This window comes from Amphibalanus amphitrite, unplaced genomic scaffold (assembly GCF_019059575.1).
Source record: "Amphibalanus amphitrite isolate SeventyFive unplaced genomic scaffold, NRLGWU_Aamphi_draft 000021F_arrow, whole genome shotgun sequence".
Classification (NCBI taxonomy): Eukaryota; Metazoa; Arthropoda; class Thecostraca; order Balanomorpha; family Balanidae; genus Amphibalanus; species Amphibalanus amphitrite.
Genome location: NW_024881517.1, coordinates 1,197,166 through 1,215,606, shown reverse-complemented (window position 1 = coordinate 1,215,606; position 18,441 = coordinate 1,197,166). Strand labels below are relative to the sequence as shown.

Sequence of the window (18,441 nt, the reverse complement as noted above, 5' to 3'; positions counted from 1 at the left end):
ATGAGTGATGCCAGTTTTATAAAATTCACGTCTAATATCCGTCTAATGTCCGGCATTTTTGTTGATTTCCGTTCAAAAATGTTAAAGTCAGCCATTTGTCCAAATATGTCTGAAAATTACGCATTAATAAACACTCAAAAGTCAAAACTGTCATTTAAATCGCTTATAATGTACTTTTACCAGCCGAAAAGTGTTCATTATTGAGACTTGAGAGCTTAACAAGCTTTCCATTCGCCAATCAATGCTATGCACGATTACTTTATAAAAAGCGCTGAAGTGTAGCAAGCCATCGTCCAATGTTGTCCAGTCTGCTACCTTTGTCCTACCAATTCCGAATTGGACATTGGACAAAATCAGAATTCCAAATGTCCAGGTTTCGATTGGCACCACTATAACAGATGCAGTAAGGATGGGAGAGTTTTTATCGAACAAAAATGATAGACGTTCTATTAATTGAAGACAGGCGAATTCTGTCAACTGACCGGTGTGCAGCGTGCAGATATTGATACTCTGCAACTGTTATTTTTGTTGTTGTGTTGATTTTTCAAGTGAAGGTATGTTTAGAATTGTTCTGCCTATTTGTCTATGGGTCAAACAACATCGGCGTTGGCGAGACTATCGTTTTTATGACAGGTAAAGGCAGTATGTTCAAATTACCCCACGGTGGGGCCGGGCCATTTGAACACACCGTGACTTGGTGGAGAAGTGAGGCTATGCTTTTCAAGGCATGCTCGGCTCGTCCAAAAATGAGGCTTGCATGGTGAAAGCAAGTGACACTTGCGCTACTGAAGCAGTTTTTCTTCATCCAGGGTTAAGCTGGAATTTGGTACAGCGGAGAAGATGTAAAAATATGTTCAAATTACCCCACACTACCCTACCACGGGCGAGGCATAATAATCCATAGGTGCCGTTTTACATGGGGCCATTCAATAATGTCGCCATTTTTCAATAGCATATGGTGCTGGAAATGGAACCGCTATTGGAAAATTGACAATTCCAGAAAGAAGAAATAGCTGGACGCTCTTGGGTCGGGATAGGCGATTCCAGAAAGGCCAGAAAGCAAGCATCGCTGTCCGCTTCGGGGCGTCGGGTGAGGGTGTATTCTTTCCAAAAAGTTTCTTTGAATAAAACAGAAATCATCGCTTTCCATTGTCCGTATTCAGGCGCTCACTGCATGCTTTCCAACAAAGCCGTATTTATAGTACCTACCTAACACTGAATGTCGAAAGGGTACCAAACTACCACTATTCCTTTCCAATCTGAGACTGAAGGGCGCGGCCCCCGCCGAAGTTAGTTGGTAGCACTGCTGCTCCACGGCGTACATTTCCTACCAGCCCATAGGGTTTACATGTTAAATGGCCTGTTTTCGGCGAGCGATATCTCGGTCAACCTTTGAAGGAATCAATGGTTCTTAGTCTCAAATGATAGATCGATGAATTTTCTTTCGACAATTCCTCTACCATTTTTCACGAAACCCAGCCGATCTTCTACGGCGTAGAGGGTAAAGATTTCTCTGCACGCCAGCACCCGCGATCCGCCTCTCCGATCGTCGACGCGCGATCCTCGGTAGCGCAGTCGGTAGCATATCGGGCTACGGATCCGAGGGTCGTGAGTTTGAATCCTGGGAGCGCCGCGTGATTTTGGCTAGAATTGAATGATGTAGATTCTTGAATGTTTGTTTGCATTATCAATTATTAATAGCTAATTGAATGTATCTGCCCACTAATCGGCCCCTAAAACCTGTTAATTAAGAAATTTAAGAAATGAATGTGACATGCGCGTCATGACTGCCAACCATAAGCGCTACCATATTCTAGTTTCAACTAACTTTTTGCTAGTCCCGAGGGCTGTTCACGGGCCCTGTGTGCGGTCGGACCGCACACAGCCTCGAAGCTCCGCCCACTGCGTCCCTACGTCAGCCTTCCGTCACCGCACGCAGCGATCGCTGTGGCCGGTCGGGACTGGCCACAGCGGACCGTCCACCGCACGCAGCCGTGACGTCAGAACCGCCTACCCATCCCCTACCCCCACGCCTGCTGGACGCACCGCACACACCGCACGCAGCAGTGTGCGGTGCCCGTGAACACCCCTCTGACCACATATAGTAGGTTTTCTAGTAGTTATACTAGAAATTCCTACCAAAGTTCGTCCTACCCTTCACTCAACATACCCTGGAAGGGCGCGCGAGAGGGGCTCAATCCGGTTATAACTGGAAGGTCGCCGTCGTCACTCCCATCCACAAATCAGGAGATCTCAACGACCCTAGCAACTACCGCCCAATATCAATTCTTCCAGCCTTATCAAAGATCCTTGAAAAAGTGGTATGCTCCCAACTCAGTTCCTACCTTATCACAAACCACATCCTCTCACCCTCCCAATACGCTTATCGCCCATCACACTCTACGGAAGATGCCCTCCTCGACATTGTCGGATGGACAGCTGAAAAGATTGATGTCGGTCACCTTGTGTCACTAACATCGATCGACTTGAGCAAGGCCTTCGACAGCGTCGACCACCCGATACTGCTGGACAAGTTAGAGTGGTACGGTGTATCATCCAGCTGGTTCAGCAGCTACCTGTCCGGTCGCTCCCAACTTGTCCGTGGAGGATCCTCAGCGGCTCTTCCTCTCTCACATGGAGTCCCCCAAGGCTCTATAATCGGTCCCATCCTCTTCCTCATCTTTATCAACGACCTACCATCTCTCCTGCCCCATGGTAGACTAGTATCCTACGCAGATGATACCCAAATCCTAGACTCAGCACCAAACAATCCTGACGAACTCCAAGCGCTGAGGTATCGAGCCGAAAATAACGTTGAATGTCTTCAGCAATGGTTTAGTAGAAACAGTCTGAAAATGAACGCAAGCAAAACTTCTTTCATTATCATTGGCACAGTAAATGCAGTTGAAAAAGCATCATCCTTCACGATTCGGATAAATAACGAAGAAATCCGGCCACAAAAACATCTAAAAATCCTGGGCGTTGAATTCGATCAGACCCTCACCTGGGAGCGCCACATATCCTCAGTCGCCCGGCGTACCAACGCAATAATCATATCTCTTTTCAAAATCCGATCTCACCTCTCAAATGACATCCTCAAAATTCTTGTACAGACCCACGTCCTCCCTCACCTTCAGTATTGCTTGTCAGTATGGGGTGGGGCGACACGCACCCGCCTGAACCGACTGCAGAAGGTCATAAATTTTGCCGCCCGACTGGTATCTGGTTTACGCCGAGGCGACCATATATCCCCCGCCCTCGCGACGCTTGGGTGGCCCGATATCGACACGCTAGTGATGCGTCGCGACGCGATAAACATCTACCGCGCCTTACATGACCCCGCAGCCCCCCAGCCGCTCAAAGCCATGGCGCGCCCTCGCCAAACAGTGTGTTCGCGTCGAACGCGAGCCACCGCCGCCGGCGCTGCGGTACTCGCGCCCCCTCGCCTCCAGCTGACGACCGCGCGGCGACTTTTTCCTTACCGAGCCGCCGTGTCATGGAATAAACTTTCGCGTGTGACTACACTTTCCACGTCACGTCGCCAGCTCATGACCAGGCTGGAACAGTGACAAATACCCTCCTTATCTGCTTGTTTTCAACTGTGTTACTTTCATTACATGTATGTGTGTTTGCAAACGTATGTTGTGCTGTCAATGCATCGCCATGTTAACTGGGCTCGTAATAGCCACTTGTGGAGAGTTTCCAGTATAAATACAATACAATACAATACAATACAACTGGAAGCCTCAGGCCTTATCACGGTCATAGATACTGGCCTTATACGGTGTTGGAGCTGGTAGGAAGCGGTGATGACCCGCCCGTTGCCCGAACCCCCGTTTTCTGTTTGGTATGCCTGGGACATTCCGGCCATTCCTAACCATTTCATGCCGATGCTAATGAACCTTCACATAATCTATGATTGTATGTGAAATGTTGAGTCCCAAACCTCTTATTCTAATGGTTCATCCAGCATGTGGCCGAACCCCCGGCTGACCTCCCCTGCCGGCTGCCCCGCGCGTCAGTCGGAGGGGAAGGGGAGGGGAGGGGCACCGCCGCCCGCGCGCGCGCGCGTGACGCGGCCCCGTCGGCGGCGGCTGGACCAATCAGGGACCGAGGGACATGCGAGGCTACAAGTAGCAGCGGGCCGCGCCCAACGGGTCATTTTCGAACTGCTGTCTCGCGGAAGCGTAGATCGGAAGGCTTCGTCACACGGCCTGGGTCTACCTTTCTTTGACAGCCAACGGATCTCAGATATTCATCATGGTAAGTCCGATTTTCAATTGCTTTTTGATAAATTGACCGACTGCAATAGGCTAGAAAGTGATTTTTGATATTACTGAAACCGTTGGCTTGATTGAGTTCAATCAAGCCAACGGTTCGATCGAACTCAATCAGACCGGTGGATTCAGACTGAGTTTGAATGCCTTCCTTCAATCCGGTGTTCGGAACATTTGAGGCTGCGCGTTCAGTGAATATCTTAAGTACTGGAAGTGGGATAAAGTGTTTTGTTCTTTTTCTGTCTTGATAGTCCTCTTTCGTATCAAGTCTAAAGCCGGGCGGTCGGGCTCCCTTCATTCAGCACTGGCACGTCGATCCCAAACCATGGTGATTGACCCATTTACTCGTTTTGTACGTGGGTATTTCTAATAGCGAGGCTGTATGACTAAATCGAAATATATTTGGGCCAGTATGATTATAACTGTTAGCAAGAGTAGCCCCACACCGGCCCCGCTGTAGGTACCCTGCGGTCCAAGATGGCCGCTAGCGGGCCCTCGTGCTCTGGGCCGCCGCAGCGGATGTAGAGCGCGCCACCTGCCTGGGCCGGGGCGAACCTCCGACCCGGATGCCGGAGCTCACAGAGGGGAGGGATGGAGGGGAGGGGAGAGCGGCGGCTGCTGGGCACGTGGTCTCCCCTGGTGACCGCCAGGGGCGCTGCTGCCGCTCGGCAACTGAACGGGATCGTTAGGAATGAGATCAGCTGCGGGGGGGGGGGGGGCGGGGAGGGCCGTCTGGATAGACCAACAAAGGCCAGGCCGCGTCAGCTTTTCTATGAATGGATGGTTGTTCAATCTGCAATAACAATATATGCACGCTGATGTGGGTGATGAAGGCCTGCGGGATTTTGGAAAAAATGCGTTTCTTATTCATATGATTTCATGATCAAGATGAGATCAAAGCTTCGGGATCCTGAAATTGCAATTTTTCAATTAAATCCACTTAGCGGAAAATAATATTACATTATTGCCATGTATTCCAGCACTAGCCGCAACGAGGCCGTACATTCAACTGACCGTCTTCTCTCATTTCAGCGTGAGTGCATCTCCATCCATGTGGGTCAGGCCGGTGTCCAGATGGGCAACGCCTGCTGGGAGCTCTACTGCCTGGAGCACGGCATCCAGCCGGATGGCACCATCCCCTCGGACAAGTCCATGGGCGCCAGCGACGACTCCTTCTCCACCTTTTTCTCGGAGACCGGTGCCGGCAAGCACGTGCCGCGCGCCGTGTTCGTCGACCTGGAGCCGTCTGTGGTGGACGAGGTGCGCACGGGCGCCTACCGCCAGCTCTTCCACCCGGAGCAGCTCATCTCCGGCAAGGAGGATGCCGCCAACAACTACGCCCGCGGCCACTACACCATCGGCAAGGAGGTGGTCGACCTGGTGCTGGACCGCATCAGGAAGCTGGCCGACCAGTGCACCGGCCTGCAGGGCTTCCTGATCTTCCACTCGTTCGGCGGCGGCACCGGCTCCGGCTTCACCTCGCTGCTGATGGAGCGTCTCAGCGTCGACTACGGCAAGAAGTCGAAGCTGGAGTTCGCCATCTACCCGGCGCCGCAGGTGGCCACGGCCGTGGTGGAGCCGTACAACTCCATCCTGACCACCCACACCACCCTGGAGCACTCGGACTGCGCCTTCATGGTCGACAACGAGGCCATCTACGACATCTGCCGCCGCAACCTGGACATCGAGCGTCCGTCCTACGCCAACCTGAACCGTCTGATCGGCCAGATCGTCTCCTCCATTACGGCCTCGCTGCGCTTCGACGGCGCCCTGAACGTGGACCTGACCGAGTTCCAGACCAACCTGGTGCCGTACCCGCGTATCCACTTCCCGCTGGTCACCTACGCTCCGGTCATTTCGGCGGAGAAGGCCTACCACGAGCAGCTCTCGGTCTCCGAGATCACCAACGCCTGCTTCGAGCCGGCCAACCAGATGGTCAAGTGCGACCCGCGCCACGGCAAGTACATGGCCTGCTGCATGCTGTACCGCGGTGATGTCGTCCCCAAGGACGTCAATGCCGCCATCGCGGCCATCAAGACCAAGCGCAGCATCCAGTTCGTCGACTGGTGTCCGACCGGCTTCAAGGTGGGCATAAACTACCAGCCGCCGACCGTGGTGCCCGGCGGCGACCTGGCCAAGGTCTCCCGCGCCGTCTGCATGCTGTCCAACACCACCGCCATCGCCGAGGCCTGGGCCCGCCTGGACCACAAGTTCGACCTGATGTACGCCAAGCGCGCCTTCGTGCACTGGTACGTCGGCGAGGGCATGGAGGAGGGCGAGTTCTCCGAGGCGCGCGAGGATCTGGCCGCGCTGGAGAAGGACTACGAGGAGGTCGGCATCGACTCGGCCGAGGCCGAGGGTGACGAGGGAGATGAGTACTAAGCGTGCTGACGAGCAGCGAGCTTTGTCGTGACTTTCGTGAACCGGACAGCGGCTCGTAACCAGCCGCCGTCCGTCTTTTGTTAGTCTAGATAGTCTTCCGGAACGAACTCAAATACATTGAATCTGCATTTATGTGCTGTGTGTTGGAGCTGAGCGTTCGAACGAATGGACAGCAAGCGACGCGGATAAAATAGTACAAAGGACGCTTGGGCTAGTTGATCACAAAACGAAGACTCCGAACCAAAGTAAAATACACCCGAGCGACCACAGCATCATGCATGCAGGGAAGAGCGCGATACGTGACTGATGAGGGAAAACATTATGATGTGGGGAGCCTCTGAGAAGTAGACATTTTAAGTAGATACGGCGAATAATGGGCTACGTCTCTTTGTGTTAAGTTAGAATCAGTATTATTATCTTTACTGTACTAAAAGCCTGTCTTCCTTGTAGAAAGGCAAAAGGCCGGCCTGTCCACATTTAGAATCCTTGCCCTGCCGGCTCGCTCTCGCCCACACAAAAGTCGGCATTCAGTGAATTGTCCTTTGTATTCAGTAGTCACTGAGACGCGATAACAATCCATAGTCGGGCCGACGCTGCCTGCCCGGCGCGCAGTAGGTGTGACGAAGGCGGCCCGACCCTGGCGCAGGCGGCACGGGTTGAGGGCGCCCACGCCGTATGGAGCGAACAGGTCCGGGTACACCGGCCACCCCACAGCTGCCGCGCCGGTGTGACCGGTGTGGCCTCAAAGGCGCAGAGGACGTCCGACGCCCGGTATCACAAGATCGGAGGGGGAGGCGCTGAGTCATGCCAGGTTGGCGAAATGGCAGTCAGGTCACGGTCAGCCTAGACAGTGGGTGAAGTTAGCAGAAAATTGTCACTGGGATAGATTCACCTAGCAGCGTTCATTTGATTTCAACACAACTCCATTACTTCATCATAAACAGATCAACACCCTCACTATTTAACAAGACTAGGCGGCAAGGCACACTCCTCATTTACCCACACAGTGCACTTAAAACTACCAGCGACGATTTAATTTTCACCCGCGATCACATGACTGAAGTGCACACTCAGGTTACCTCGAAAACGCCCTAAACGGCCTCCGCAGCCCACGGGCGTATACCAGGGAAGGGAGGAAGGGTTGGCCGGCTGTGGGTGTGCTGAGCCGGTGGCGTGTCTCAGTCGCCGCCTGTGACCAAATATAGCCGGTGTCGGCGCGGCACGGGGCGGCCTGCAGCGTCCGTACCGGCGGGGACGGCACACGGGCGACCGGCCGAGTGGTAAACAGACAGCGGTACGGGGGCCGGTAGAGGCGGCCGGGCGAGGGCACATTAGAGCGGACAATGACCAAGTCATACGCGCTAACATTAGCAGGAAGATTCGCTTACAACATACATAGTTCACAGTGCACATGTTAAATAAGTCAACGTAGCAGCGCTAGCTGGGCTAAGCAAAAACCAACGATTATAACGAAGCATAAATCATACTTGCTAGTTCGCATGAAAACTAGTTTCCATGCATCTGCTACCATTGCAAAGTGTGCGAGCGAAGCAAAACAACAACTGTTTGACGCAAACGTCGAGTCACTTAGTAGGCTTCGAAGTATGCGCCGCGACAAATACATTGCACGCGAACCCTCGGTCATATTTTGTGCTGAAAGATACTGAATAATGATAATTGTACTAAATCAAGTGCTGCAAAGTACCAACCGAAGAAAACGATTTGAAGCATCTGGCAGCATCCCTACTACACCGCTTCCAGGGGCATTGGATAATTGTGACAATGAAAACACGGACAAACTTATCGGCTAGTCTGCATAACAAAGAACGTATTTCAGGATCTATCCAAATGTCTTTTTCCTTTCCAACAGAAAACATTATGCAAGGTGACCTGTAAGTTTGATGCACATCACGTGAACACTAGGGTTCTAAGTGCGATAACTAAAACACGCTTAACATAAACAAGACAAGGACGCTTACAATTCATCCACTCCGTGCAGTTAAAAATACCAACCCCAGTGTCTATCACAACAGACTGTGAAGTGCAGCGTGCATACCGCAGTGTCCTGCCACTGTCTAATATCGCAGTCCATTTGGAGCCACAGACACACAGAAACGAAGCGCAGAGTCGCGAAGCGTAGAGCACAGCCACAACTTGGGAGAAGGTTAAGCCCTCGAAGGCGGAGACGGGAAACTTAGGTCACCGATGAACGTCCACGATCCGAGTCCCGCAGCACAGGAGCAGCGGCTGGAGCGACTACGCTGCACAGACAGCCACCCTGGCCGTGGTTAGGTACGGGTGGTGACCCCGGACCGGGGACAGTCGCAGAGGTGCCACCCCACCTTCAGAGTGACTCTGATGGACCCTCCAGCTCGGACTCGACGCTCCGGAGGTAGTCACATTCAGTTACTCGTCCTGCGAAACGGACATCAGCATCAGTGTGGCAGAGAACTGAGAACAGACAAAAAAAAAAAAATGAAAAGCAATGGCACGGCGTGCAGGACCCAAATACTTGTGAGTTTTTAGTTTGAATTTTCATTGAATAGAGTACACTATCTTGCCATTGTTAAAATCGACAGACTAGACCATGCGCTGAAGCATCGCTAATTACAGCAAGGCTTTGCATTACCTACAACCAATAAGCAGCAACGGAATGAACAGAAAATCAGCGTGAATACAGTGTGCGTACAAAACAGCAGCACGGGCAGGCCGGTCCGACTTACTGGTCAGCTGATCGAGCAGGCACACTGCAGCAGCCACAATCAGCAAATGGTGCCCATCCTTAAATAAAGGTTACCAAATGTGCCGGTCAGTGCCTCATGCCATGCTACCGAAGCTCAGCGTTAGAGTCGCTCACCAATGCTGCTCGTATCCGAACGGAAAGTCACTTTGGAGACAAACGCGACGCCCGCGTCAGAGGAACATCAAAGTGACAGTCAAGACCGATTCTACTAACGGATGGGAGCAGGTGTATTCTGCCGCGAGGCTGTAATTCGTAACCAGCTCCGCGAAATTTCGGACGGCACTAACTGCCTAATGCTCGAGGGCTAAGAGCAATGTAAAAAACGACCGGATGCAGCTGCAGCCATCTGAATAGTTCCAATAATTATAAAGTCAAATATAGGGCCCCAGACATGCAGAGCGGGCTGTGACAAAAGGCAAGAGCAAAAGCTGATATTACTTCTGTGATCTGTCATCAGGAAAAGATAACTTATGGTTTTATGAGCAAAACAAAACATGATGACAAGAATTATTGACGCATGTCAGCTTAGGTAATGCTTGCGACCCGTACCACAAAAACATACGAATCTGTTTCACAGTTGCATGCAAGTCAATAATTACAATATGCCTGCAGGCTGAGCAGCTAAGATCCTTTGCAGACCCCCCCCCCCTCCCTGCTGGTGTATGACCGGTGGCGACTGCTGGTGACAATGACGGGTCACGAAAGGGAGTGGTGGCGGAACATCCCACCACTGCTTATGGCACGGATAAATACTAAAGCCCTCACATTCCACCCTCGGTTCGGGCGCAGGGATCACCGGCTGCGCTGAAAGAGGTACTGACGAGGGTGCCCGCCCCCCTCCCCCCCCCCCAATCACACAGATATGCAGACAGGCCGGAACCCCCTGCCGGGGACTGACCTTTTGAGCCGTCCGGCGAACAGCTTGCTCTCCTGGTCGGGCGTGTTGACCAGGCTTGAGTACATGTTGACGGCCACCAGTAGGCAGCAGAGCAGCACCGGGCCGAAGATGGCGCCCTCGATACCCAGCCAGAAGATACCGCCGGCGATCGCCAGACCCGTCAGGTACGGGTGACCGCTGGCAGAGTCAAGGTCAAAGGTCAGAATATCGCCCCGGCGCCAGACAAGTCAGGTACGGGTGACCGCTGGCAGAGCAAGAGTCAGGGGTCACTAGAGCGGTCGGGTACGGTTGGTCTCTGTCAGAGTAATAGTCACTCATGGTCCATGGGTCAGACTGTTTAAATACAATGTAGCACATGGAATATCGCCAACAAAAATGTGCAACTCCCTAAAAAGGACTGAGTTAAAAATGCGTTGAACCTTGACCTCTCTGTAGACATCTCTTTCCTCTCCCTTTCCCCACGCGCGGCTTACCCCTTGACCTCGCTGTAGATGGCGGTATCGACGAACAGAATGGGCGCCAGCTGGGCGGCGAAGAAGAGCAGCGCTGTTAGCGGCTGTGAGTGGACCAGCCAGAGCTCGAGGACGGCCGGCAGGGCGGCCCAGTAGCTGCCCAGGAACGGCACCGCGCCCAGCACGGCAGCCACCACTGCCAGGAAGGGGGAGGGGGGGGGGGGGTCAGAATGATGGGATAGGCTGAACTAAGACACCTCACTACCACTGCGGAGAACACGGGCAGGGCCACACGATCTGCCATCACGCCGATTGTAGGCAACTGGCCATGTCCGAGAGACAACGGAAACGGCTGGGAATACGATGTTTATCATTCGCAGGAGTAGCGAGACTCACTAGGAGCACTAAATTGAAGCGTAACGATGCTACATCCCAGTCCAATATAAGGTAACGTTTGGGAGCATGCATTACCGATACATTCATACTGCGTGACTAACTACAGTACCAAGCCCCGACTGGCCCTCCTCTTCACCTGACGGCAGGTAGACAAATTTGACGGCAAACACAGAGTGCACCAGCCACGTCCAGAGCAGGTAGAAGACGGCCATCTTGAAGGAGGCCACGAACACACTGCTGACCGCCTCATCCACGGCCATCACGAACCTGGCGCACGGGACGTAGGGAGTAATTCAATATGAGAACGAGTGTTTAGAATTAGATATAGAGATAGACAGCATATCACCTTGAAATTGTAGATATATTGCGGCTCTTGTAAGATTCGGAGCCAACTTGACTTATCTCAGGCATAGAGTGATTTCACAAGACAGTAATCCACCACAGTAGATGAAGGGTTGGAAGTCTGTCCCACAGCTCCTTCTCTGACCGCCGAGTCCTGCCGAGGCTGTCGATTATCACCCACCTGCTGCTACCCCGGCTGACCGGACCCAGTTTGGTTATCAGCTCCACGGGTTTGTACAGCTGGCCGCTGGAGCTCAGCAGGTAAAACAGAGCCGTCATGAACACGATCTGGAAACGGGGAGAGCCAGCGTCAGGGCGCGACACACGCCAACCGGGCACAGACAGCAGCCAGAGTAGGGTGGGAGCGGTCGTCACTGACAAACCGCTCTGGCAATTAAAGCATGTGAGGCGTCATCACTCATGCCAAGCTATGGTCCTACAGCTGAGCCCACCAGGATTGAGCACTGCGAAACCGTCACCGATCAGTGAGTTACGCCTCTTCTACTGAGTTCGCCCCATGACTGAACTCACCAGATTGAGCAGCGAGTTGAGCACGGCGAACCCGCCTCCGAGCAGCACCGAGATCAGCTGGGTGACCACCGACACCAGCATGGTGACGTTGGAGCGCAGGATGACCCACGACGAGTCCAGCACCGACAGCACCGTGTCCAGGTTGTCCTGAACGGCCGCCTGCGGAGAGACGCCGAGGTCAGTGACGGGACGTCATAAACACGCACGGATTCAGTTACAAAGGGGCGGGCGGGGCGGAGGCACAAGGAAATCGGCTAGTCCATTGAAGGGAGGGATGGACTTTCGGCATTCATTCATTTTATCGTTCGTTCGTTCGTTCGTTCGTTCGTTCGTTCGCTCATTCATTCATTCATTCATTCATTCATTCATTCATTCATTCATTCATTCATTCATTCATTCATTCATTCATTCATTCATTCATTCATTCATTCATTCATTCACCAAACAAAACACACCCATCCTCTCAGCAGACCGAGAGTCCCCACACGCATCCCCTCCCCTCCATTCCCTCCCCTACCAGCATCTGTACCGACGGCACCGACGTCAGTCCATTAATCCGTCCGTCTCACCTTCACCGCGTCGACGGTGAGCAGGTCGGGGTAGCTCTGCACCTTCTCCAGCCAGGTCTGCCAGGCATAGGCCAGACCGGTGCCGTCGACCACGGGCCCGACGGCCGGCGCAGCCACCACAGAGCTCACCCAGGCCTGGTACAGCCGCGTCCACAGCTCGACCGTCTCGCGCTCCAGCTGCTCCTGGCTCTGCGCGCCGGCGCCCTTCGTCAGGTCACGCACCTGTGGGAGGGGTGGGGTGTCACTCAGTCAGGTCACGCACCTGAGGGAAGGAGAGGGGTGCGAGTCAGGGGTTACACACCTGTGGGATGGGAGCGGGTCACATCACAAAATTGGAAAGAGCTGCAGGGAATATCGAGACGTGAGTGAGTGACTCCATCTTCCACGCACGCACCAGTTTGGAGATGTAGTCCTTGCCGTAGAGGTACCCGTTGTCGATCATCTGTTCGACCATGGTGCTCATGTTGGCCGGCATCATGGCCTGCAGGTCGGGGTTGGCCAGCACCGTCTGGTTGAACACGCTGCCGGCCATCTCGATCATGTGCACCGTCTCGCCGTATATCTGGGCGGGGAGGGTCGGCAGTCAGCAGACACGCAGAGGTACGCAAAACGGAAAATACCTTGCAAATCAAATAAAAATATGGATATTTCTACGAAGCATATTGTGAAAGCAGCCAGCCATGGTCTTCCTGCTGAAGCACACAATACTTAGTGCTCGACTGCTCGCGATTGAAGAGCACTGATCACTTGGCGACAAACTAGAGACAGACAGGCATACACATACAAACAAACCTGAACGGCAGCGAATACGGCGGCGAAGGAGACGAAGAAGAGCGCGCCGAGCATGACCAGCACGGTGACAACGGCGTCCACGGAGCCCTGCACGCCGGCGATCACGTGGCCGTTGCCGCGCAGAATCAGCTGCTTACGGGGCAGATGGGTGTGGGTCAGCATGAGCAGGACTTCAGGTGAGCCGCCACACTGAGACAAATGAGTCAGGTGATTTACACAGAGATGCCCAGCACAAAGTCAGCCCATTGCGATGGATGATGATAGAGCTTAACCACTATGCTCAAAGGATAGATGCGGAAAGGATGCGCTGTCTGTCACATGCAAAAACTATGCTCACCCCCCCCCCCCCCCCGCACTCTCAACGGTAAATCCAGACTAGTGGCTGAATAACCGACACATCTCCTCCCACCAGTCAGCAGAGGTGGACCGTCTGTGCCCGTCCGCGTGCCGCTCACCTTCCAGACACCTCTGACGGGCAGCGGCATGATGCCCTCGCGGCGCTCCTGGAGCCAGGCCAGCGCCGGCTGCAGGGCGGTGATCAGAGAGTCCCGGCCGCCAGACTGCCAGAAGTTGATCACTGAACGCAGGAACACAATGGAGGGAGTGAATACCTCACACACGCTTCAGGACAGACGGAGTAAATTGAAGTCATTAACAGCGAGGGGGCAGGCTCCTCTCCTTTCAACCATTCCCCACAGCATTATTCAGAATTGTGTTACGGAAGAGGCAAAATTGTAATTGGCTTGTATTGTCCTTAATTTCGACCGGCAAAAGGACGAGAAACTGTCCATTGGCCGCCATTGATATCACAAGACTCTGCTGCAGTTATGGCCCCTTATCCCAAATCATCATCACGGCGAAGATGGTCCCCGACACTGCCCTGTCCTGACCGCACCCAGAGTCGCTGACTCGCTCGGCTTACCGATGCGTTTGAAGAAGTAGTAGACGATAACGATGGGCAGCATAGAGAGAAGCCAGATGCGTTGCCAGACGACCACCACCAGGCAGCAGTAGGCCACCGCTGTGATGTATGTGGTGGTCGGAGAGTGGCCAGAGGACGGATCCGGAGCCGACGGCCGCTCGCCCGACTGCCGGACAAACACAGGAGGGTTGGTGCAGGCGCGCAAATGGGTGGGTAGATATACGTGCCTCGACAGCGGAAATGAAGGTGGATCGTCTGACGAGTTACGTGCACAATTATGAAGCAAACAATCCATTTAGACGGCATAAGAAACATAACAGAAGCGACCACCTATAGTCAACCAGAAAGGCGAATTTGATTTACAGCTATTCGAGCATAAAATCGAGCACAATTTGAAGAAGAAAAAACTTCAAATTGTTACTAGCCGTCTCTCCGAATATCAGTGTTGCATCTAGGTCGCACACAAAGGCCGGTAACGTTAGGGCAGTTACTTGCCGTCGCTGGCCGGCTCCGTTAGTTACCCTGCGGCCGCTGCTGGGTTAGTCAGTATAGTTACCTGCGGCCGCTGCTGGGTTAGTCAGTATAGTTACCTGCGGCCGCTGCTGGGTTAGTCAGTATAGTTACCTGCGGCCGCTGCTGGGTTAGTCAGTATAGCTGCTGGGGCCGGATGGTGGGCGACTCGGCCGCCGTTAATTAGTTAGTTACCTACAGCCGCTACAGCTGGATCGTTAGTTACCCGCGGCCGCTGCTGGGTCAGTCAGTTAGTATAGTTACCTGCGGCCGCTGCTGGGGTCGGATGGTGGGCGACTCGGCCGGCCCGCTGACGGTCTGTACGGAGGAGCCGCGCGCCGGGCCGGGCACAGAGTCCTCTGCCGGCCCCTCCGACTCCGCCGCCTGCTGCAGGGTGCGCGGGCGGGCCCGGCTCAGCGGGGTGGAGGTCATGCCCTATTACACAGAACGAGGACCGAGGTCGGTTTGGTCAGAGCATATCTAACAGAACAGAGACCGAGAGGTCAGCCTGGTCAGAGCACAAGGATATAATAACCATGATTTCAACAGTTCAGGCCATTTACCCAGATGTACGCATTCATTGTCGGTACAATATCGACAGATCTGACACATCACCCGACCGTTACTCCACAATCACAGTGCAGCCCCAGCCGTGTCGCCAGTCCTCACCCGTACGTACCTTCTGCGCCAGGTAGGCGGCCGCCCGGCTGCTGGAGGCCGCAGTGGGCGTGGTCTCCACCCCGGAGGGCGTGGCCTCCGCGTCGGCCGGCGACTGGGCGATGGAGGAGGGCATGCTGCCGGGCGACTCGTCCTCACCCGGACTCAGGAGGCCGGCCGGCGCCGCAGGAGCAGCCTCCGGCTCCGCGGCCACAGCCTCCACAGATGACTGGGGAGGACACAGGCAGGGGGTGAGGTGGAGCAGTGGTCATGCAATACAAACAACGAACGCTCAAAGACTATTGTCCTTGAGTTTGAATGTAGTTAGCACAATCGGCCGCATGCGAAATGCGAATCTAAGAAAATGGTACGGCAAAAATTATATATTGTGGAAGTGTAAAAAAATATAAGCATGGAGCTGCCTTTAGGAAATTGTACATCCTCATATACTGTTACGTTACAAGAAGATTCGTTTTTAAAGTTAAACACCTCTCGGAGCACAAGGCAGCTCGGCCACGCCGTTCCGTCCCTGTACTGTACCTGGTCGCCAGAGACGCACTCGTCGCACATAATGGCCATGATGGTCTTAGACATGGACACGTTAATGCCTGGGGAGGGTAACCAGAGGGAGTCAGGGCGACACCCATGCCGTTAAAACCGCTATTCGCTGCTTCTCTACTGGGGAATGATATAAATTCATGCACCACTCATCACTCAACAGTTTTCAGTCATCACGGAGTTGGCCATCTTAACGTGCAGAGAGGGGAACGCCAGACTAATCCATATGCCCTATGCATTGCACGTTCTGTCATCCAGCAACTTTCCGCACAAAAATCACCTAAATCTAATGCTTGCTTATGATGGATGCAGTTTGTTCAACCATGTTCACTAGCACACACAGCCATCCTATCCTTAACGTGCCGAAAACACGTTCACCTAAAAGCACCCCTCCATAACTCTAAAGGCATCCTCTCTCCCGCTCCACCACCCCATCACTGCGGTCGCGTGGCAGCGTGTCGGGTGCACTCGCCTTCGTCCTGCTGCTCCCTGCGGCGCGCCAGTACCTCGGTGACGAAGCCGACCGCCATCAGCGCCACCAGGCCGACAAAGATGGGTCCCGCCAGTGAGCCGGCCAGTCCCGAGAGGAAGCCGAGCAGCAGCAGCCAGCAGGGCACCGCGAACCGGCGGGTGGCCGGTGACCAGAAGAACGCCACGGCCAGCACGTACCCGGCCAGCAGTGTCCAGCACTGGCGGCGGCCAGGTCAGGAGGTCAGCAAACACCAGCAGTGCCCAGCACTGTCGGCGGCCAGGTCAGGTCAGCAAACGCGAGCAAAGCCCAGCACTGTCGGCGGCCAGGTCAGGAGGTCAGCAAACACCAGCAGTGCCCAGCACTGTCGGCGGCCAGGTCAGGTCAGCAAACGCGAACAGTGCCCAGCACTATCGGCGGACGGCAGTCAGCGGGCCAGGTCAGGAGTACACACGATCCGTCGAGCAGCGTCCAGCACTATAATGTTACAAGGCCTGCGGCAGCGCGACGAGAAGCATCAGCAGGTCGCGGAGGCTCGGCACACACAACTGGGTGGTAATGACTGGCGATAAATTAGTGGCTCTGTTTCAACTTTACTGAATGAGCTAAAGGCACAATAAGACTTGTCACCGACGCTGATCTCCCTCCTCCCGGATCCACTACCCCCGGTAAATGGTCCCAGTCGACTGACCAGCAGTTTGTTGTAGAAGATGCTGGTGAGCAGCCAGAGCAGGTTTCCGACCACGCCGTGGCTGACGACCCACAGCAGCGCCAGCAGCACGCTCGGCGTGTAGAACCACACCACGTTCACCACGGCGATGGCCACCACGAAGGCGGCCAGCGCGCGGATGTGCCGCACCGCCGCGTCGCCGATGGCGTCCGTGGCCGCGTCGAACGCCCACAGCGGCGCCAGCAGCGCGTGCAGGAACAGCGGCGAGCCACTGCGCTCCAAGTCGGCCAGCCAGCGGCGCGCGGCCGCCGTCAGCCGGCGCTTCACCGGGTGTGTGACGGTGCCGAGCAGCAGCGCCCACAGCAGCGGCTTCACGAATGGCTGGAACACGGCGTACGTGGCCAGCCCGATGGCGCCCACCGTGATGACGCCAGCCAGCGCGGCCACATTGAACAGCGCCTGCTTGACGCCCTTCTCGTGGGTGGGCGGGATGTAGCTGAACACACTCTCCAGTGGTGTGCGCACCGCGCCCGCAGACGACGACGCCATGGTCGGAGGTCTCGAACAGGGCGTTCTGGTTCAACAGTCACTGGCCACAGTTTGCTGGCTGCCAAGAGAGGTATTGGTCATAATATATTGAGAGACCATAGGTACCTACCTTTGGAGTCTTTCTTTAATAAAGGTCCTAAACATTTTATGTGGCATGTTATATAATACGTATAGTTTGACTTCTGTACTGCTGCCTAGTGCTTTTTCTTGTATACACATATATTTCAGATGTAGGTTGAAAAAGTGGAATTTCAATTTGCTATTCTGCTTCTTCAAGGTTAGCTATATTTGGTAGGTAACAGAGGAGCAGAGAGGTGAACATTCATCATGCCCCAACAAATGAAAAGTTTAGGGTAGCAGACTACAAATTTATTTTGGTTGAAGCTGGTTGGTTGGTTTAAGCATGAAGCCATGGCAGACGCTGATCCTCAGCCAATCAGAGTGCAGTTCAGTTGGGCAAACTAGGCTTCTGGATTAAAAAATGGAGGCATCAAAAAACTGATTCTTCATGACCATATTTGGGCATGAATGATTGTAGACCACTTCTAAATCACCAATCATCTTAAAATAAGCCAGTGTTTTAAGAAGGAACATGCCTAATGTTGAACAGAAATGTTGGAACTCTTTACTGAGCACAAAAATATTGCTTTACTCATAGTAATCTGACTTCTAAAGGGTAGTGAAACACAATCAATAAATTGATTCACTTTGAATAGATAAGCAA

General features: G+C 53.8%; 2 protein-coding genes across 2 annotated transcripts; one reads left to right on the top strand and one right to left on the bottom strand.

Moving 5' to 3' along the window:
- The first annotated feature begins 4,021 nt into the window (after positions 1 to 4,021).
- LOC122391034 (tubulin alpha-3 chain-like) lies at positions 4,022 to 6,791 on the top strand. The gene is made up of 2 exons (XM_043384555.1): positions 4,022 to 4,263; positions 5,310 to 6,791. Exons 1-2 carry the CDS (start codon positions 4,261 to 4,263, stop codon positions 6,657 to 6,659), a joined length of 1,353 nt encoding a protein of 450 aa, XP_043240490.1. The 5' UTR covers positions 4,022 to 4,260; the 3' UTR covers positions 6,660 to 6,791.
- A 394-nt stretch (positions 6,792 to 7,185) lies between these two features.
- On the bottom strand, positions 7,186 to 17,775 carry LOC122391229 (transmembrane protein 245-like). The gene is made up of 17 exons (XM_043384954.1): positions 17,190 to 17,775; positions 16,502 to 16,718; positions 16,012 to 16,079; positions 15,494 to 15,700; positions 15,079 to 15,249; positions 14,305 to 14,470; positions 13,838 to 13,959; positions 13,383 to 13,511; positions 12,985 to 13,152; positions 12,591 to 12,812; positions 12,022 to 12,180; positions 11,672 to 11,778; positions 11,285 to 11,415; positions 10,774 to 10,948; positions 10,301 to 10,477; positions 9,383 to 9,440; positions 7,186 to 9,074 (listed from the first exon to the last, which is right to left on the bottom strand). Exons 1-16 carry the CDS (start codon positions 17,715 to 17,717, stop codon positions 9,422 to 9,424), a joined length of 2,766 nt encoding a protein of 921 aa, XP_043240889.1. The 5' UTR covers positions 17,718 to 17,775; the 3' UTR covers positions 7,186 to 9,074; positions 9,383 to 9,421.
- Between the last annotated feature and the right edge of the window lie 666 nt (positions 17,776 to 18,441).